This window comes from Cetorhinus maximus, chromosome 5 (assembly GCF_964194155.1).
Source record: "Cetorhinus maximus chromosome 5, sCetMax3.hap1.1, whole genome shotgun sequence".
In the NCBI taxonomy this organism is placed as follows: domain Eukaryota; kingdom Metazoa; phylum Chordata; class Chondrichthyes; order Lamniformes; family Cetorhinidae; genus Cetorhinus; species Cetorhinus maximus.
Window position 1 is genome coordinate 143,138,749 of NC_135883.1, and position 21,948 is coordinate 143,160,696.

A 21,948-nucleotide genomic window follows, 5' to 3' on the forward strand; every position below is an offset into this window, starting at 1 on the left:
ACATGAATTGTAGCTAATTCACTAGGTTCTTAATGACCTTAAAACAAGTTTCACCCACCATATTGCTGTACTGGTTCGAAGCATGTATTTGGGTGGTTTCCCTCATAGTTCTGAATAAATGCACATCACTGATGCAGACATCTCTTGCCAATTATTGATATAATGCATTTGGACTCAGCAATTCTTGTTTAAGAGGAAGAAAATAATCAGGAATCAATCCTGCTTCTGATTTCTGTTCAGTGACTGCTTGCTGAAAGAAATACGTATGTGCTCATTAGGCCTTTGTAGCCTGTGCTACCCCTCATAGTTGGATCATATATGAAAATACATTTGAGTAAGTTACTGGAAGAATGCTGATGTCTTTGGAATATTGTTTTTCCAAAATGGAAAGAAAGGTGAACTTTGGGAGAAATTAACCTTGCACCAAGCATTTACCTTAATCAGTGATTAGTCAATAATTTGCTTGCTAATGTGCACTATTGCTGCCCTTCACGAATTTCAACTATCAGCAGTAAATTTGCTCAGAAATCCCCACTGTTCTTGTTGAGCTTTACTGGTACTCTGTGCTGAGAATAGACTTTAGGATCCTCATGAAATCATCTTTCCTGATCTGCCTCCTGTAGCCCTGTGCCTGTACTTGTAGCTTCCAATCTTAAATGTTATTCTTTGCTCCCTCTGCTCCACCATTGGCAGACAGCCTTTCATGGGAGAATTCAATCTATGTTCCAGCTCCCTGCTTCACAATAGTGAAAGGACAATCCGTTGAAACCTTTTTATTCCATTTTATAGAAATGTTAGAAGATAGCCAAGAATCTTGTGCAGATATGATTTTATTTAATTTGTTGTAAGCTTCTAGATTCTGTGTTTCTTTAGCAGAGGACCAAATTCTTAAGTTGAACCATTCTGCTGTAGCTCTAGTTGACGCAGAATATTTTAATTTGCATTCTGTTCCATGCCAAGTGTCGCATTAGTTAAATGTAAGCAAAAAGTCCCTCTGCTTGTAAAATACCAATTAAACAGATGTTTATCTCTATTCCAGGAACAGCCTGAGCTGTGTATGTTCGTACATACTGTACATACAAAGCAAATATGGAAAAGTGAAATAAATAAAAAATAAAGCCTTTCAGATTAAATATTAAAATTGAAGCCCTGTTTGCTCTTTCAGGGGACATAAAAGATCCCATTAATTCCAGAAGAGCAGGGCAATTATCCCCAGTGTCCTAACCAATATTTATCCCTCAATCAGCATCGCTAAAAACATTATCTGATCATTGTCATTTTGCTCTTTTTGGGATTTTTCTATGTGCAAATTGGCTGCTGCATTAGCTCCATTATACCAGTGATTGCACTTCAAAAGTACGTCATTGGTTATAAAGCTCTTTGGAATGTTATGAAAGGCATTATATAAATGCAAGTCTTTTTACATCATTTATCCAACCTTTAACTCTGCAAACTCCAGGAAAATACCAGCAAAAACCTGTGACTAATTGAAGAAGAACTCAATTCCTCTAGAGCCCCTAAGACAATTAGGCAAGTCCCTGGCCTGGTGACCAGTTGTCCATTATTCCACATAATCACACCTACTTAACAACTTGACTAATGATCATTGGAAAATGTCAGTTTCTCCCAAATGTACCATGTTCCCTTTTAATGAACTATAATGACTCTTGAATTACCATTTTCTGGCAATTTACTTTCTGCCTTTGGATTTTGTCGGCATAACATTAGCCTTTTTCTTTCACATTATCGGGATTACCAGACCGTTCATTATTATTTTTAGGGGAGGGAGAAGTCTCAATTGCAGATGCCTCTTCACCTCAGCCTTGAGTTTTTCCAAAGTAATAACTTTCAGAATCTGCCCTGAAAGCCGTAATGACTCGTTGTCCTCATATCATCCCCAAATCCTCTATACCTCCTGTGAGAATCTAAGTATAATGTTCAGTTTGTACTCAAAAGTGTTAGTAAAAACCCAAAACATGGTTCATTTTTATGTATGTTGCTTGTTAAAGTGGACACGTTGCTGTTAGCTCCACATACCCCTAAAATCTCACTGGTCCTTCACTGTCAGTGAATCATGGATTTTGGTGGGGAAGGGTGAAAGGAGATGGGAGGGAAAGAAAATAGAAACTGGCATAAAGAATAAGTGGCTTGACTGCATGACTTGAAGTAGCGAGAAAGCTAAGCTGTCAGTAACACCTTCCATCGTTTTGCTGATGATCGAGAGTAGGCTGATAGGGCGGTAATTGGCTGGGTTGGAATTACCCTGCTTTCTGAGAGCAGGACATAGGTGGGCAATTGTCCACGTTACCGGGTAGCTGCCAGAATTGTAGCTGTACTGGAACAAGCTCCTGAAGCACCTTGGAACATTTCAGAATGTTAAAAGCTCCATATAAATATGTTGTTTGTAACATTGCTGTGAGGGATTGTACTTTTTTGAAATTTATGCATTTCAGATTGCACCATCTTATTGCAATTGTTTAGCAAAGTATTCATATCTTATAGTTTTATCTCTTGAATCATACCTATTGTTTTGATCTATTTGAATTAATAAGGATTATTAGCAAAAGTCTGCAATTGCTGATTTATCTAGATCTTAATACAAATTAGTTGGACTGCAAGACTTTTTGTTCGATGTTAATCATTATAGTAATTGGCACTAATCTAACAAATGTTTTGGGAGTTAGCCTATTCACTGTTAGCCTGTTTATTTGACAACATTATTAGTTTGTAAGAGTACAAAATGTGTTGTATAACTCATAGGCTTACTCTACAAAAATCAGCCAGGAGTTGAAATTATGAAACAATGAAGCTTTTGATGCTGTGGACCTGTATTTCTGGGGAAGCTCTTGCCATTAGTCCAGCATGTCGAGGAACAGGCTACCCTAGATTTGGTATTGTGCAATGAGAAGGGTTTAATTAATCTTGTTGTGCAGGGTCCTTTAGGGAAAGTGACCATAACATGATAGAATTCATTAGGATGGAAAGTGATGCCCTAAATCTTAGCTGAAACTACGAAGGTATGGGGCATGAGTTGGCTAAGATAGATTGGGGAACTTCATTAAAAGGCATGAGGGCAGATAGACAATGGCTAATATTTAAGGAATGAATGCAGGCATTGCAACAGTTATACATTCCTCTCTGCTGCAAAAACACAACAGGAAAGGCAGCCCAACCATGTCTAACAAAAGAAATTAAGAATAATATTAGATCCAAAGAGGAGTCATATAAAGTTGCTAGAAAAAATAGCAAGCCTGAGGATTGGGAGCAGTTTAGAATTCAGCAAAGGTGGACCCCAAGAGATTGAGGAGAAAATATAGTATTAAAGTAAACTTGCAAGGAACATAAAAGCGGGTTGTAAAGCTCCTATAAGTATGTAAAAAGAAAGATCAGTGAAGACAAATGTAGGTCCCTTAAAGTCTGAAATGGGAGAATTCATAATGGAGAACAAGGAAATGGCAGAGCAATTAAGCAACTGCTTTAGTTCTATCTTCAGAAGAAATCACAAATTACTTCCCAGAAATGCGAAGGAATCAAAAGTCTAGTGAGAAGGAATAATTGAAGGAAATCAGTATTACTAAAACAATAGTGCTGGAGAAATTAATGGGACTGAAATCCCGAGGGCCCAATAACCTACATCCCAGGGTACTAAAGGAGGTGACCATGGAAATAGTGGATGTATTGGTTGTCACCTTCCAAAATTGTGTAGATTCTGGAACAGTCCTGGCAGATTGAAGGGAAGCAAATGTAACCCAACTATTTAAAAAAGGAGTGAGGAAGTAAACAGGGAATTACAGACAGGTTAGCCTAACATCAGTAGTAGGGAAAATGCTAAAGTCTGTTAGAAAGGATGTGACATTTGTAACAGGGCACTTAAAAAATATCAGTGGGATTAGACAAAGTCAACATGGATTTATGAAAGGGAAATCATGTTAACAAACCTACTGGAGTTCTTTGAGGGTGTAACTAGCGGAATAGATAAGGGAGAACCAGTGGATGTGGTGTATTTGGATTTTCAGAAAGCTTTTAACGAAGTCCCACATAAGAGGTTAGTGTGCAAAATTAAAGCACATGGGATTGGGGGTAATATATTGGCAATAGCCTTAGATTACAGGATGATATAGACGGGCTGGTAAGATGGACAGAGCAGTGGCAAATGGAATATGAGACGTGTGAGGTGATGCATTTTGGGAGAACTAACACGGCAAGGGAATACACAATGGTAGGACCCTAGGAAGTACAGAGGATCAGAGGGACCTTGGTGTACGTGTCCACAGATCCCTGAAGGCAGCAGCACAGGTAGATAAGGTGGTTAAGAAGGCATATGGGATACTTGCTTTTATTAGTTGAGGCATAGAATATAAGAGCTGAAAGGTTATGTTGGAGCTGTGTAAAATGCTAGTTAGGCCACAGCTGAAGTACTGTGTGGAGTTCTGGTTACCACACTATAGGAATGATGTGAATGCACTGGAGAGGGTGGCAGAGGAGATTCACCAGGATGTTGCCTGGGCTGGAGTGTTTCAGTTATGAAGAGGGACTGGATAGGCTAGGGCTGTTTTCCTTAGAGCAGAGAAGGCTGAGGGGGGACCTGATAGAGGTATACAAAATTATGGGGGGTAGATAGGAAGAAACTTTTTGCCTTAGCGGAGGTGTCAATAACTGGGGGCATAGATTTAAGGTAAGGGGCAGGAGGTTTAATGGGGATTTGAGGGAACGTTTTTTCACCGAGAGGGTGGTTGGAATCTGGAACACACTGCCTGAGGGGGTGGCAGGGCCCCTCATAACAATTAAGTATTTACATGGGCACTTGAAATGCCATAGCATACAGTGCTACAGGCCAAGTGCTGGAAAATGGGATTAGAATAGATAGATGCTTGATGGCTGGCATGGACACAATGGGCTGAAGGGCATGTTTCTGTGCTGCTTAACTCTATGACTTTATGAATTGAGAAGTGGTTAGCTGACCGGAAACAGAGTAGGAATAAATGGGTCTTTTTCAGAGTGGCAGGCAGGCTGTGACTAGTATGATTTGGATGAGGGAACCAAATGTAATATTTCCAAGATTGCTGAGGACACAGAACTTGGTGGCATTGTGAGCGATGGGGAGGGTGTTAAGAGGCAATTTAGACAGGTTGAGTGAGTAGTCAAATACTTGGCAGATGCAGTATAATCTGGGTAAGTGTGAAGTTATCCACTTTGGTAGGAAAAACAGAATGGCAGAGTATTATTTAAATGGTGATAGATTGGGAAATGTTGATGTACAAAGGGACCTGAGTCAAGCAAGCGTGCAGGTGCAGCAAGCAATTAAGGCAAGTGGTAACTCTTTCGAGTTATCAACAGTCACAGATTGTAACTCTTTCGAGTACATTCACAGTTCTTGGTTTCCGGGAGTGGGACATGAACCCACAACCTTCTGATTCAAAGTCGAGGGTGCTATGAACTGAGCCACAGCTGACACCTCAAGGCAAGTGGTATGTTGGCCTTCATTGCGAGAGGACTTGAGTACAGGAGCAACGATGTCTTACTGCAGCTGTACAAGGCCTTGGTGAGACCACAGCTGGAGTGTTATGTGCCGTTTTGGTCTCCTTACCTAAGGATATATTTGCCATAGAGGGGGTGCAGCAAAGGTTCACCGGACTGATTCCTGGGGTGGCAGGATTGTTGTATGAGAGATAGAGCTCACTAGGCCTGTATTCACTGGAGTTTAGAAGAATGAGAGGAGATCTCATTGTCCCTCTGTCAGAATTTTATGCTTCAGACTAGATGCAGGGATGATGTTTCCTCTGGCTGGGGGGGGACCTAGAAAAAGCGGTCACAGTCTCAGGATGTGGGGTAGACCACTTAGGACTGAGATAAGGAGAAACCTCTTCACTCAGAGGGTGGTGAACCTGTGGAATTCTCTACTACGAAAGGCAGTGGAGGCCAAGTAACTGAATATATTTAAGAAGGAAATAATTTCTGGACTCTAAAGGCATCAAGGGTTATGGGGAGAGCGAAGTAGTATGGCATTGAGATAGATCACATTGATTGGCAAAGCAGTCTTGAAGGGCCAAATGACCACCTCCTGCTCCCATATTCTATGTTTCTATTATTCTATTAACAAACACCATTTCTATCAAGATTTTTGAATTTGTGACATTCTACTTCTGAGCTTAAACTAGGGGGAAAGAAACTGTCTTTCTCTTACAGCAGTTGGCATTTAGCATATTTATATTTTCTGTCAGTAAAGTCATTTGTATTCACCTCATTTGACTTATATAAATATTTCAAATTATGATGAGAAATGACAGTCTTGACATAATACATTTCCTGAAATTTAAATAAAGTACCTAAAAGTTTGGAAACCACCAAAGTGCAACAGGTACATAATCAGCCATGCTTGATTTCACTCTCCTCACTCTCATGACTGCTAAACTACTAAATGGTGCCTTTCTCTTGACCCTCTCACTGCCTCTGTCACTGTGCTTTGTCTGCAATCCAGTCTGATTGAGCCACATTTTTCTACATTTAAACATTGGAAAGTCCGAGGTCTTTGGCCTCTGGCACCAGCTTCATACGTTCACAGATTTCATCCCTCTCTACAACCATGGTTGCAGGCTGAACCAGACAACTTGACAACCCCAGAATCCTATTGGACCATGAGATGAGCTACTGACAGTTTTCTCCATCATACAGATCGCCTGCATCCACCTTTGTACCTAGCTCATCTGCTACAACACTCATTGCCTCTAGATTTAACTATTCTAATGCTCTTCTATTTTCCCCAGAGCTGTGGGTGCTCAGTCATTTAGCATGCTTAAGGAAAGGATTGATAGATCTTTTGGATATTAAGGAGTATGGTAACAGCGTGGGACGATAGTTGAGGTAGCATGTTAGACATCAGTTTGTTGAATGGTGAAGCACGCTCAAAAGTCCAAATGGCCGCCTCCAGGTTCTATTTCTCCTGTTTACCCAACTAAAGGTTTTGAAGTTTATTATCTAGCTTTTCAAGCAATTTTGCAAAAACAATAATATTGTGTAGAGATTGAAGGAGAAAGATTATTTGACTAGCTAAAGGCTTTTGCAGCCTGGGAAATTGTACACAATATATATAATGACTTTGCAAAACCTGCATTGCGTTCTTAAGTAGTACAGCTCTGCAGAACATCAATTCCTGAAGCCCAGGGTTTTGCAAGAGACTGAAACCTTTTTTATTCTTCGCAGTATGTCAGGATCGCTGCCAAGGCTGCTGTTTACTATGCATCTCTGGTTGCCCTGAATCACTACTGCCCATATAATGTATTTGCTGCCACATGCTGTTAGGTTTTTAAAAAAAACTATTCAGAGGGAAATCAACAAATGTGTTTTCAATTTTAGTTTGGACATCAAGGGATAGAATTTTCCTTAGCAATTATCCTAATCTTCCACTCTAACTTCAGAAGATTCATAGCATTCTCTGCAGTTTTCACCAGTTATGAACAAGAGAGCCCCCTACCCCCACCCCCCTCACAGAAATTACTTTTGCAGAAATTTAATTTACCAGCAAATTGCTGGCAATTTTTTTCTAGAATTATTTTGATTAACAATGTGATGAAATTTTGACCTGTTGATGTGTAATTTTTCCTTTGTGAAGTGTTGCATAAGAACTAGGAGCAGGAGTAGGCAATTCAGCCCCTCAAGCCTGACCTGCCATTCAATACGATCATGGCTGATCTCATTTCAACCTCAACTCCAATTTCCCGCCCCCTCCACGTAACCTTTCAACCCGTTACTAATTAAAAATCTCAAATTTATTCAGCGTCCCGGCATCCACTGCACTCTGAGGTGGTGATAGTGTTGAGTTACAAAATTTTGGTTAGGGAAAGAGAGTTAATGTAAGACTTCTATTGATGTGTGTAAATTTGAGTGCAAGTCGCCTTCAGTTTTCCTCTTATTTGGTGAAATTGTGAGAACATGAGAGCCCTGCTTGGCCTCTTGAGTCACTGCACCACTGTTTAATGTCATGACTGTTTTTTGACCTCAATTCTACTTGGTCCCCATATCCCATGTTACATCTTCATGTGGAAAATGACTATCTTCACATCAAAATACAATTTGGTAATTTTTCAGATCTTGAAAAAAATGATCATTGTGCAAAATTATTATTTTTTCTTTCCTGGAGATATTGATCTCTTGTAGTTCATTCAATGCTAATTATTCTATGACTGCTCAACGTAGCTACTTTTCATGCAAGACGGTTATTAACATGGAGATGCGCTTCTGGCAGAATTCTTTGGTCCACAGGATCAAAACTTCAAAATCATATTCGAAAGGAAAGACACTATTGAAGCACCAATATGTAGTTATTCATAAAACTGAGGAATGTGTTGGGATCCTATGGATTATATAATCTGTAATTCCAGTCATGAAATAACATTAATATAACTTGGTAGAAAATTAAGGGGTGATCAAATGGCATTAATATATGGAGAATAGGGGACAGTTCAGCAGTAGGGCCGGAAGGTATTGACTGGCGTGTTCTAAACATGTCTACAACGGGATAGTAAAGCTAATTACAAACAGAATATCAGCATTACTTGTGCATAACCTTTGGATGTGAAGCTCAATGAAGTCTTAACTTCAGCAGTCAAGTAGGCTTGAAGTCAACCTAATTTTAATCCCTTTCTCAATTTTTGGTTAATTTTAACAATGTAGCCACCTATTTAAAAAGTGAACATTCCAGAAACAAATATATACTTGTCACTTGGACAACTCTGCTTATAAGTAGAAATACCTATTGTGTGTCAAATTTGGGTAGATCGAGTTGGAACAGCTAGAATATCAAAAAGGCGGTAAATGCTGTGAATACTGATTTAATCTTTGGATTTTGCAAACATGGTGAATTTTATTCTAAATTTAGAATCAGAGTTGCAATGCTATTGCCTTTCCTCACATGGCACAGCGACTCAAATCTTCTGGAATTGGAACATTTTTGGGTGCACTATCAGTACAATGGCACTTGTCTGGCTCCAGGTGGACAGAAATATAACATTGCTGACCACATTTCAAAACCAATTCGTTTTAGATTTTTCGGAGAGGATTTGTTGTCAAATTTCCCTGGTGTTTTCCCAGATGAATTTGGTGTATAGACGAGTATTAACAAACCAGTTAGTAGGTTCCTGGATAGTGATGGAGGATGTAAGCCCATGAGCTGCTGGAAGGGCACCATATCAAATAAACAGACCGGAGATAGAGCAAGGATGGTGCCTCCAAGTCAGAAATCATTCTGAAACCATCATGAATAGAGGCATAAAGCAACAAAAAAAAACTAATGCTGGAAATACTCGGCGGGTCAGTTAGCATTTGGAACAGGCAAGTTAATCTTAACATGTGAACCTCATACATTGTGATGCAGACAAGTTGAAATTCGTGATTAAGCACACTTGTTTATTTCAGTGCTTTGTTTTCAGAATGCAGCAAGATTATTTGCAGTTTCAAGCAGAAGAAATGTTGGATCAGCTTCCTTTGTTTTTCTTTGGAAGATTGATCTAAGGAGAACAACCCCAGATTCTCTAGCAAGTGCTGGAAATACTCAGGTCTAGCAGCATCTGTGGAGAGAGAAAGAACAGCTAACATTTCAAATCAATTATGACTCTTCAGAACTGAAGGAGGGTAGAAATATGATGGGTTTTATGCCAATGAAAGTGGGGGGGTGGGGGGAGAGGAAGAATAGGATATGGGAGACTGGGATATGGGTGGAAGGTGTGAGAGATTAAATGACAGATGTCATGGAGCAAAGGGAGTGATGGGGGCATGGGGCAGCAGAAACATGGATAAAAAATTAGCTGAGTAATAGGAAACAGTGAGTAATGGATATTTTTCGGGCTGAAGGAAGGTTTGTAGTTGAGTTCCCCAGGGGTCGGTATTGGGACCCTTGCTTTTCCTGATAATATATTAATGGTCTAGATCCTGGTGTGCAGGGAGCAATTTCAAAGTTTGCAGATGATACAAAACTTGGAAGCATGTTTTAAACTGAGGGGGACAGTGTAGAACTTCAAAATGACATAGACAATTTGGAGTGGGCAGATAGGTGGCAAATGAAGTTCAATGCAGAAAAAGTGTGAAGTGATTTTCCAATATTCCAATGCTGTTTTTCATTAGCCCTGGATTATTGTTTCTAAGTGTTATCATACCATCCTTAGACTGACTCAACCTGCAATTGCTGGGTTTACCCACCAGCAACCCCACCACACACACACACTTTATTTGAGCAGGGGTATGATATTTGCAATCTTCTAGTCTTCTGGCTCTGACTATTTGTGTAAATACTTGAGAGAAAAAAAATGTTGATGTCTATTGAATGTATTTGCTAAAGTTGAAATGGATCATTCCGATAAAACCATATCAAAACAAGAGCAGGAGTAAAACATAGTGCCCCACCCCCATACCCTTTGATTTCTTGAGAAATCAAAAATCTATCAAACACAGCCTTTGAGTAAAGAAATGTCTCCTCATCTCAGTCCTCAATGATCGGCCCCTGAAACTGTGGCCCCATTTTATAGATTCCCAGCCAGTGGAAACAACCTTCAGAATCTTTTGCTTCCTCAAATCGCCTCTCATTCTTCTAAACTCCAGAGAAAATAGACCCAATTTACTTAGCCCCTCATTATAGGACAACCCTTTCATCCCAGAAACCAGGAATCAATCTAGTGAACCTTTGCTGTTCTACCTCCAATGCAAGTATATCCTTCCTTAGATATGGAGACCAAAACTGCACACAGTACTTTAGGTGTGGTCTCACCAAAGTCCTGTACAATTGTAACAAGACTTCCTTATTCTTGTTTTCCAATTCCCTTGCAATAAAAATCACCATGTCACTTGCATTCCTAATTTCTTGCTCTACCTGTATGCTAACTTCATGTTCCTTGTATGAGCACATCCAAGTATATTTGAACGTTATTTCAAAGTTTCATTGCTTTTTTAAAAAAATATTGTGCTTTTCTGTTCTTATGACCAAAGTGAACAACCTCTCACTTCCTTGCATTATATACTCCATCTGCCACTTTGCCAACTCACTTAATTTGTCTATATCTTTCTGCATCGTCTTTGTAACTTCCTCACAGCTTATTAGTTACGTCCTCAAAAAAAACGCTAAGTTTGTCAAACACAATTTTCCTTTCATTAAACAGGTTGGTTCTGACTGGCCACACTATGTTTTCCTAAGTGCAGTGTTAAGACTTCCTTAATAATAGACCGGACTGTCAGGCTAACTGGCCTGTAGTTTGCTGCTTTCTCTCCTCTCTTGAGTAACTGTGACATTTGTTAACTTCCAGTCCATTGGGACCATTCCAGAATCGAAGGAATTTTGAAGAATCATAGCCAGTGCATCCACTATCTCTGCAACTGCCTCTTCTAGAACCCTAGAATATAGGTCATCAGGTCCTAGGTATTTGTCTGCTTTTAGTCCCTTAAGTTTCTCTAATACTTATATTCACCTTTTTATTTACTTGTAAAAGCTCTTGCAATCTGTTTCTGTATTCTTGGCTATTTTATTATTCTATTTTTTGTTCTTTTTATCAACTTTTGGTCACCCTTTGGTTTCTGAAAATCTCCCAATCCTCAGACTTACTATTGTTCTTTGCAACATTATTGAAGAATCCTGCTTTGGACACCATGAAGTAGGCTTCCAGTCTGGAGTACGTTAACAGCAAGCCTTCATTAACTTATAACTATGTACATATTTACAATTTAAGGTTGCTATAAGTCTTGTGCATTAACTTTATTGTTACAACCTTAATGCAATTCTAAGATTGCTATTACAGTATTAGCATTAACAACATTCTCACTAACCCACCTTCTCTCCCGCCCCTCCAAGCCCTTGACGTTAGAAGTTCAGGTGCACTGGAGGCTTCCCGCGCCTCATTCACCATTCTGTCAGGAGAGTGCTATGTTCCAGTGTTGCTTGGTCAGTTGTTGGCTTGGAGGTTGGACTGGTGTTTGGGGTATGGTTTCATTCGTTTGTTCCATTGTTTAAGGTTAAACCCTGCCTGGTTGGTCTGGCTGGTTTGGTGGTGTATGGCTTTTGTTACTCTTGACTGTGTCTTGGGGGGTGGACGAAAATGGTATTTGTCTACTTGGCTGTTTTTTTTCTTCCTCCTCCGTTTAGGCCACCTGGAACCTCACTGAGGAAGAGCATTCCTGTGATGAGAAGATTGAGTAGCATGCTCACGTCTGCTTTTTGTTGTTGGTGTGCAACTGCTGCCAGGCTCCAGCATCCCTTAAGGTTTTGGCACACTGGCTGGAAGTTGGCGTGCGCACGCGCAGTGGTTGGTGTGTGCCAACTGTACTATCATGGTAGAGGCTGCTCAGACTGTTGATCCTTCTCTGGCACCAATACCACCAGAGGTGCTATGGTAATCTTGTGTAGTCGGTGGTCTGACCTTTGGGGACTTCCCTGGACCTGGAATGATAAAGATCACAGGTAAAATCAGAGTCTGAACTCTTTGATGTGTGAGGACTCAGGACCGTGCTGTTCTGGCCGACAGCGACTGTGGTAATCTTGACACCTTCCACCAGCTAGATAAGATCAAGGGCTAAGCAGGCGTCTCTGCTCAGAAGAGAGAGAGGCTGATTGCAAACAACAAACATCAATTCAAAGGTTTGTTTGTCACCGTACCTCAGTGATTCGACAATCATGCGTGTCTGTCGTTCAAATCCAACAACCATGGAGCCATGGTTCCTCATTTGACAGGTCTCGTGCTGGCATCTGAATCTAATTTAAAATTGGTAGATAACCATTTATCAAGATATCAACATTCCAAAACAAAGAGCCACATTCTCTGATTTCCCCCAAGAAGAATGGCTGTACATCTTCTGAGTCTTTGGTCATGATCTCGTGGATTACCTCTGGGAAGTCTCTGCTGTGCTCGGATTTCAACTTGCACAGTTTACCAAAGTGTCCCTGTTTGTAGCAGTGGAAGCATTGGGCAGTACTCACAGGACACTGATCTTTCCTGTGAGGGTGCTTCGCACTGCAATGCTGGCAAGATTGCTCTGCAGAGTGGTTCAGGGTGCTTTCTCTGACTTGCGTACTGAAGATTAATATTTGCCCCATGAAGTGTTCTCTCCTCTTAGGATGGCCCAGTGTTGTTCGTGTAGCTTAGATAGTCTATCTAGCTGGATAGCCTTGTAAGATTATCTTTAGCTTGTAGAAGGTCAGAGAGTGAATCATCTGCAACACCCACCATAATTCTGTCTTGGATGAGTTTAGACTTTAAACCTCACATTCACATCCTTCTGTCATCCTATCAAGATCCTGAATGAAGCAATCGACAGATTCCCGAGGCAGCTGGACTTTGATTAAATTTAGCTCTCCCACTATTTTATTGGATCTATTAGATGATTCTCCAATAGCTTGTGCAGTGATGTTGTCTGCTATTGGCCTAATCAAGTAAAGAAGTGTACTAACTTATTCTGCCTCTGATTTTTTTGAGACCTGCAGCAACACTGTATCTTCAAAATCTTCTCCTCCAAAGGCTCCAATTGTGTGACTGGGCCATAGGTGGAGCTGGAAGTGTGGAATTGCAATCATTTTTGAAGATTTTAAGAAGTATGAGTATAGTTTTAAGAGATTGCAGGCTTCCAAGATGGCATTGCTGGTTGTTCCTGAACAAAAGGATCCAGTTTTTGGCCGACTTTTGAAAATGGCAGCGACGCACTTCTGCCTGAAGAAGGGACTGCATTGGCAGCAGAGGTCAGCTAGCTGTCGACTTAATTAATTTGGCGGTATGGCGTTGAGTCGGAGCTCTTGTAAAAAGAACTGCGGCTTACTGTTTACAAACCTGAGCAGACAAAATGAATTATTTATGATTTTTTTCTTCTTGCTGGGCTTAGGATCCACGCACCGAGACTGGGAGTCTGGAATTGGGTTTAGCAGCGAGTCGTTTCAAATGGTGCTTCTGACTGAACAACCTAAAAAGAGGTTTATCAGGGCTAGCTGGCCTATCACACCCTTGCAGGCTGCGAGCGCTGTTTGCTGAAGCTGGACTTCCAAAGGGGATGCAATGGAGTCTTGAGTAAAACTTCTACCTTTCTTATCTGCTTTCAGGCCCTTGTGTCTCTGGAGCTTTTCCGTTTCTGGTGAATTTTCTTAGCGCCTGTAACTTCACTTGGGAGTTAAGTTCACAGAATCCATTGAAGGTGCCCTTTCTCTTAGTTTCTCAGCATTCTTGTGAGGATGGGTGTTTTAATCCCAAGACTGCCACCGTGAAGAATCCTACTTCGAGCACCATGCAGTAGGCTTCCAACCTGGAGTATGTCAACAGCAAGTCTTTATTAACAACTCATAACTATGTACATATTTTCAGCACAAGGTACAGGTAGGGAGCAGACCCCATTCAAGGTCTTAACCCAGCTGTGTCCATCTCCAGACTGGCCCTAGCTCTGAGTCATGTGTCATCTTACATTACTCTGTGGGTGGTACTGTCCCACATTAATCCTTTATGTACCAGACCCTCCTACTATTATAAGCCTCTTTTAATCTAATACCAACCTTAACTTTCCTCGTAAGATGCAGGTGGATCTTAATTTTGTTTTCTAATGCAATATATTGAATATTTTGAATCATTTCCTTAAATGTTTCCCAGTGTTTATGTATCAACCTGAGCCAGCTCTCCCCTCATACCTATGTAATGGACATTGTTCAAGTTTAAGATTGTTGTTTTGGACTCAAGTATGTTGCTTTCAAACCTAATATGGATTTACTTGTATTATCATCGTTCCCAGAGGATATTTTACTATGAGATTACTAATTAACCCTGCCTCATTGCACAAAACTAGATCTAAAACAATTTTGTCCTTGGTTGCTTCCACCATGCTGTTGCTTGAGAAACTAAACCCTGTTACCAGACCAGTCCACTTGAAATTCATAACTTGTTCCATTCCTGTTCAACGTTGTAACTCCTGAAGTGCAAAAATTATTTGCAAAACAAACCAATATAAATCACCAACTCATTAGCATCTGTGTGATATGCATACAACAGATCAGAACATTTACAATGTTCTCCCTATGACCTTTTGTCCTGGATGTAAGGTATCCAGTCAAATTAGTTCAATATGCTACATTGCTTTTCTTTTAAGTTGATTGTTGTGCAAAGCTTGAAGCATATTAAAATGCTTAGTTTGGAGCTTCATTTTGTTTCGTTTGGGTGAAATCTACTGGATATTGTGTAATTTGTGTAACACAAGAGTTGTCACTTTAGGAATCTTTCCAAGACTAATGAAAGTTTCTTTTTTTTGTAGGTTTGAGTGGGACAAGCTATTGGAAAATGTGCATTGTTTGATCATAAGTGTGACAAAGACAGACAGGCAGGAAGCCTATATACTCAGGTATTTGAATATTTGATATTTTGTATGAACTTATTTAGAATTGGATAGGATATAGGTTGGATAACCACAGATTATTGTTGCAAGAGCAATATTTAGGATGTGAAATATAGGGTGAGGAAAAAATGCAAGGGTGCAAATTTAACTTTCACGACTTAACCATGGTATATGTGTCCATTTCCAAATTTTAGCTGCTTGGTTGGCTGTGCTGCCGGTCATAGATCAGGGATTTAATGAAACTTAGGTATTGTCTGAATAGTTAAAATACTTAAGGACAAAATACCTGGTTATTTAGTGCATCATAACTATTTGAATTAATCTGAAAATTAAGAAGCATGAAATCCGATCATTAGTTGGGGAATTGTAAATAATTTGATTGTGTTTTAAAAATAAAATGCATGAAAGCAACTTGGGAGACATCAAACTTGTAGTTACTTTGCAGCTCTTAATTCTTTGAACCTGGATCATCTAGTGTGTTTCCTGGATTTTCAGCATTGTATTTGGAATGTTATTTTATCTCTGGTGACCTTATGACTAACATAACTGAGTTATAAAGCATAGGTGGACTTTATCTGAGAAGCGTTTTTGCTTAATTTTGAGCATTGAGTAATGACGCTTGTTCTGAATTGAGGGGTGTCCATTTCTTTACAAAAGAAAGTTGGGAGCCTTGCTACTTCAGCACCACATTAAGTCTGTTTATTCAACTTGACACTGCATAAAGTGTCAAGTGGAGGTGGTGGAGTAGTGGTGATGTTACCGGACTAGCAATCCAAAGGCCCAGGCTAATGCTTTGGGGACATGGGTTCAAATCCCACCACAACAGCTGAAGGAATTTTAATTTAAATAATTAATCAAGGGCACAGACTTCAATGTTTCAATATCCATCACTAAGAGTGACTCTGTAACAATACTACTGACTGAGCTGGCCGAGTCCTAAAGGACATAGCTGCTAGACTGAGTCTGCGACAGGTGATGAGAGAGCCAGCAGAGGGAAAAGCCCACTTGACCTCATCCTCACCGATCTACCTGCCGTAGATGCATCTGTCCATGACGTTATTGGTATTAGTGACCGGCGTACACAGTCCTTGTGGAAATGAACTCCTGTCTTCACATTGAGGATACCCTGCATCATGTTGTGTGGCACTACCACTATCTGAACAGATCTAGCAACTCAAAACTGGGCATCCATGACCTACTGATGGCCCACGGCATCAGCAGAATTGTACTCGACCACAATATGTAACCTCATGGCCCTGCATATTCCCCACTCCATCGTTGCCATCAAGCCAGGGGATTAACCCTGGTTCAGTGAAGAGTGCAGGAGGGCCTGCCAGGAACAGCGCCAAGCATACCTGAAAATGAGTTGTCAGCCCTGTGAAGTTACTTGCATGCCAAACAGCCAAAGCAGCATGCAATAGGAGAGCTAAGCAAATACACGACCAACAGATAGATCTAAGCTCTGCAGTCCAGCCACGTCCAGTCATGAATAGTAGTGGACAATTAAACAACTAACCAAAAGAGTAGGCTGTATGAATATCCCCATCCTAAATGATGGCGGAGCCCCTCACCTCAGTACAAAAGATAAGGCCAAGCATTCGTAACCGACTTCAGCCAAAAGTGTCAAGAGGATAATCTATCTCGGCTTCCTCCGGAGGCCCCCAGCATCCAGGTGCCACTCAGCCAATTCGATTCGCTCCACATGATATCAAGAAAAGGCTGAAGGCACTGAATACTGCAAAGACTATGGACCCTGACAATAGTGCGGCAATAGTACTGAAGACTTGTTGTCCAAAGCTAGCTGCATCCCTCGTCAAGCTGTTCCAGTACAGCTTCAAATGGCATCTACCCAGCTATGTGGGAAGTTGCCCTGGTATGTCCTGTCCAGAAAAGGCAGGACAAATCCAACCCGGCCAATTACCATCCCCTCAGTCTACTCTTGATCATCAGTAAAGTGATGGAAAGGATCATCAACAACACTATCAAGCAGCACTTGCTCAACAATAACCTGCTCACTGACATGCAGTTTGGGTTCCACCAGGCCTGCTCAGCTCCTGACCTCATTATAGCTTTGGTTCAAACATAGGCAAAAGAGCTAAACTCCAGAGGTGAGGTGAGAGTGACTGCATTTCACATCAAGGCAGCATTTGAGTGAGTTTGGCATCAAGGAGCCTTAGCAAAACTGGAGTCAGTTGGAATCAGCGAAAACTCGCTATTGTTTGGTGTCACACGTAGCACAAAGGAAGATGGTTGTGGCTGTTGGAGGTCAGTCATCTCAATCCTAGGACACTGCTGCAGGCATTCCTCAGGGTAGTGTCCTAAGTCCAACCATCTTCAGCTACTCCATTAATGACCCTCCCTCCATCATAATGTCAGAAGTGGGGGTGTTCACTATGCAACCTTTAGCACTGGTCGTGATTCTTCAGATGCTGAAGTAGTCTGTTTCCATTTGCGGCAAGATATGGACTTTAACTACTTAACCATGGTATATGTCCCATTTCTAAATTTTAGCTGCTTGGCTGGCAATGCTGCCTGTCATAGGTCAGGGATTTAATGAAACTTGGGTATTGTCTGAATAGTTGAAATACCCTAGGGTGCAAAATACCAGGTTATTTAGTGCATCATAACTATTTGAATTAATCTGAAAATTGAGAAACATGAGATCAGATGACAGTTGGGGAATTGTAAATAATTTGAATGTGTTTTAAAAATAAAACACATGAAAGCATTTTGGGAGACATCAAACTTGTAGTTACTCTGCAGCTCTTAACTCTTTGAACCTGGATCATCTGGTGATTTCAATTGGGTGTGTTTCCTGGATTTTCAGCATTGTATTTGGAATGTTATTTTATCTCTGGTCAATATGAACAATATCCAAACTCGGGCCATAAGCGATATGCAACATTTGCACAACACAAGTGCCAGGCAAATCTCCAAGAGAGAATCAAGCCATCTCCCTCTGACATTCAGTGGCATTACCATCACTGAATCCCCCACTATCAACATCCTGGGGGTTACCTTTGACCAGAAACTGGACTGAACTGGCCATTTAATTCTGTGACTATTAAAGCAATTCAATGGCTTGGGAATTCTGCAGCAAGTACCTCACCACCTGATTCCCCAAAACCTGTCCATGATCTACAAGGCACAAGTCAGGAGTGTGATGGAATACTCCCCACTTCCCTGGATGAGTGCAGCTCCAACAACAATCAAGAAGCTCGACACCATCCAGGACAAGGCAGCTGCTTGATTGGCACCTTATTCACCAATTCCAATGTTCACTCCTTCCACCTCGGACACACAGTGGCAGCAGTGTGTATCATCTACACTGCAGCAACTCACCAAGGTCGTTTGACAGCACCTGTCAAACCCGTGACCTCTACCACCTAGAAGGACAAGAGCAGCAGATGCATGGGAACACCACCTGCAAATTTCCCTCCAACCCCCACACAATCCTGACTTGGAAATATATCGCTGTTCCTTTACTGTTGCTGGGTCAAAATCCTGGAAACCCCCCCCCCTAATAGCACTGTGGATGTACCGGCGACACATGGACTGCAGCAGTTCAAGATGTGGCTGGCCACCACCCCCTCAAGTGCAATTAGGGATGGGCAATAAGTGCTGCCTAGCCAGTGATGCCCACACCCTGTGAACGAATAAAAAAAGAGTAACATATTAAGTCTAATTTTAAATATGTTCATGAATGTGTCGGGCCACTTGAACTTCATGGGTACTTCATTTGTTTTAAACAAAGTTTATTGAATGAGTTTGGGTACTTGGAGTATATTTAAGATTCCCCAGTTGAGAACTACACTCAACTCTTGTAAGCTTGTGCTCCCCTGCTTGTAAGAGTCTTGATTATATAACCTGACTACAAATTAAGCCTAACTCAGTAGCTACAATATAGCTGTAGCCTTATTTAATTAGTTCATGGGTTCATAACTAAAAATAGGCGAAGCTTAAGGCAGCATTGACCTTGGTTTATTGTCCATCATTGCTGTGTAATCATTTGGCTGACAACTGGATTATTTCCAAAGTCAGCATGTCACCTCGCCGATATGTAGCATGTTTTTTGAAGCAGTTTTGGCATACTGTATAGTCTGACTAAAATGTTAAGTGTGGCTTTTTTTGGATAATAAAGCGAAAAACCTATCCTGGTGAAGGTATCTGGACACTGAATAACTGTAATTTTAATGTACATTTGGGAAGCTTTCTGATGTACTTATAATAATTTTATACAGAACTGGTTTTACGCTGTATAATTTGATCAAAAGCAGGCCTCCAGGTACGCAGTGTTGGGTGGGGTGAGGAAGTGTATAGTGATATAGTCAAAGGATGAGCAACCTTAAGCTGGGTGTGGCAGAGGCAAAGCAATACACTGGAGCAAGCATCAGGTGTCTTCACTACTATTAAATATCTTTGCAAAATGTATGAGATGTATCAGGGTGCTGGCTCATGTAGGTTATGCTTTCACAGGAGATAAGCATTTACTGTGTGTCACCAAAGTGGCCAAATTTCACAAACAGTGGAGGTCATGGCTCAACAATTATTTACAGCACACTCCAGCATTTATAAAGATTGAAAAATGTTGCAGTAAAAAGGAAGAGAGTAGTTAAAGTGAGCATTAGCCCCTTTGACGGCGAGACCTCTACCACTTAGAAGGACAGGGACAGCAGATGTTGGAACACCACCTGCAAATTCCCCTCCAAACTACACACCATCCTGGCTTGGCACTAAATCACTATTCCTTCAGTGTTTCTGGGTCAGAATCCTGAAACTTAACAGCACTCTGAGTGTACCTACACCAGATGGGCTGCAGCGGTTCAAGAAGGCAGCTCACCATCACTTTCTCAGGGCAATTAGAGATAGTAGCAAATGCTGGTCTTGCCAACAATACTCGCGTCCCATCAAAGAAAGAAAAACCTCTTCCATTCGAGTATGACTCTTTAATCTATGTGGCTTGTTTATATATTGAGTCATCATGGGTTAGGAGATGTACTTCAGAGTTTGGGAACAGTTGATATTTGTCTGCTGGGCTTGAAGCTGAATCTTTCTCAGTAATCAACACCCACAAGAATTGTTTGTATTATTTAATCACAGAATCTCATAGTGCAGTAGAGGCCCTTCAGCCCATCGAGTCTGCACCGACACATGAGAAACACCTGACCTACCTGCCTAATCCCATTCACCAGCACTTGGCCCATAGCCTTGAATGTTATGATGTGCCAAGTGCTCATCCAGGTACTTTTTAAAGGATGTGAGGCAACCTGCCCCCACCACCCTCCCAGGCAGTGCATTCCAGACCATCACCACCCTCTGGGTAAAAAAGTTTTTCCTCACATCCCCCCGCCTAAACCTCCTGTCCCTCACCTTGAACTTATGTCCTGTGATTGATAACACATGATTTCGAGTATTGAATGTCAGAAATAGGATCCCAGAGTAGACAATGCAGTCCCTCGAGGCCACACTCCATTCAGTATGATTACAACTGATCTTGGGTTTCAACTCCACTTTCCCACCCGCTCTCCATAACCCCTGAAACCTGTTTGTCTTGGTCTTCAATATCTTCAATGATCCACAACCCTGTTGGGGTAGTGAATTCCAAAAATTCACAACCCTTTGAGCAAAGACATTTAACCTCATCTCAGTCATAAATGATTGGCCCCTTATCCTGAAAATATGTTCTGATATCCCAGCCAAAAGCCTCTTCATAATATTGAATGTTTCAGTGAGATCACCTTCATTCTTCTGGACTCCAGAGAAAATAGAACCAATTTATCCAGCCTCTTGTCATGGGACAGCCCCCTCATCACAGGGACCAATCTAGTGAACCGTCACTGTGCTGCCTCCAATGCAAGTATATCCTTTCTTAAATATGGAGATGAAAATTGCACACAGTATTTCAGGCATGGTCTCACCAAAGCCCCATACGATTGTAGCAAGACTTCCTTGTTCTTGTACTCTAATCCCCTTGCAATAAAGATCAATATGCCATTTGCTTTCCTAATTGCTTGCTGTACCTGCATGCTTAACTTTTTGTGTTCCTTGTACAAGTACATCCAAGTCTCTGAACATCAACAGTTACAAGTTTCACGCCTTTTAAAAAGTATTCTGCGTTTCTATTCTTATGGCCATTGTCGATGACCTCATATTATACTCCATCTGCCACCTTGTTGCCCACTTACTTAATCTTTCTATAGCTTTACAGCCTCTTTGTGTCCTCCTCACATCTTGTATTCCTACCTACCTTTATATCATCAGCAAACTTGCTCTCTCTCTTCCTCTAAGTCAGTAATGTAGATTGTAAATAGCTGAGGCCCCAGCAACTGATTCTTGCGGCACTCCACTAGTCACAGTCTGCCAGCTGGAAAAAGTCCCATCTATCACTACTCTCTGCTTCCTCTGCATTAACCAATCCTCTACCTGTGCTAATATATCATCCCCCCAACTCCATGAGCCCTTCTGTATTAACGTTTTATGTGGCACCTTATCAAATGCCTTTTGGAAATCCAAGTATACTACATGTACTGGTTCCCCTTTATCTACCCACTTGTTACACCCAGAAAAACCTTTAATAAATTTGTCAAGCAGGATTTTCTTTTGTAAAACTGT

At 41.0% G+C, this 21,948-nt stretch overlaps 1 protein-coding gene across 4 annotated transcripts in view; it reads left to right on the forward strand.

Moving 5' to 3' along the window:
- The window catches only part of amd1 (adenosylmethionine decarboxylase 1), a 42,204-nt gene that overhangs the window by 6,606 nt on the left and 13,650 nt on the right, over positions 1 to 21,948 (forward strand). For 3 of the 4 annotated variants that reach the window (XM_078542612.1, XM_078542614.1, XM_078542615.1), the window contains exon 2: positions 15,256 to 15,342. The exons of the other annotated variant lie outside the window; for it this stretch is intronic. In XM_078542612.1, the coding sequence (XP_078398738.1) occupies positions 15,256 to 15,342 (87 nt within the window). The remainder of the gene's footprint in view (positions 1 to 15,255; positions 15,343 to 21,948) is intronic. 4 annotated transcript variants of the gene reach the window in all.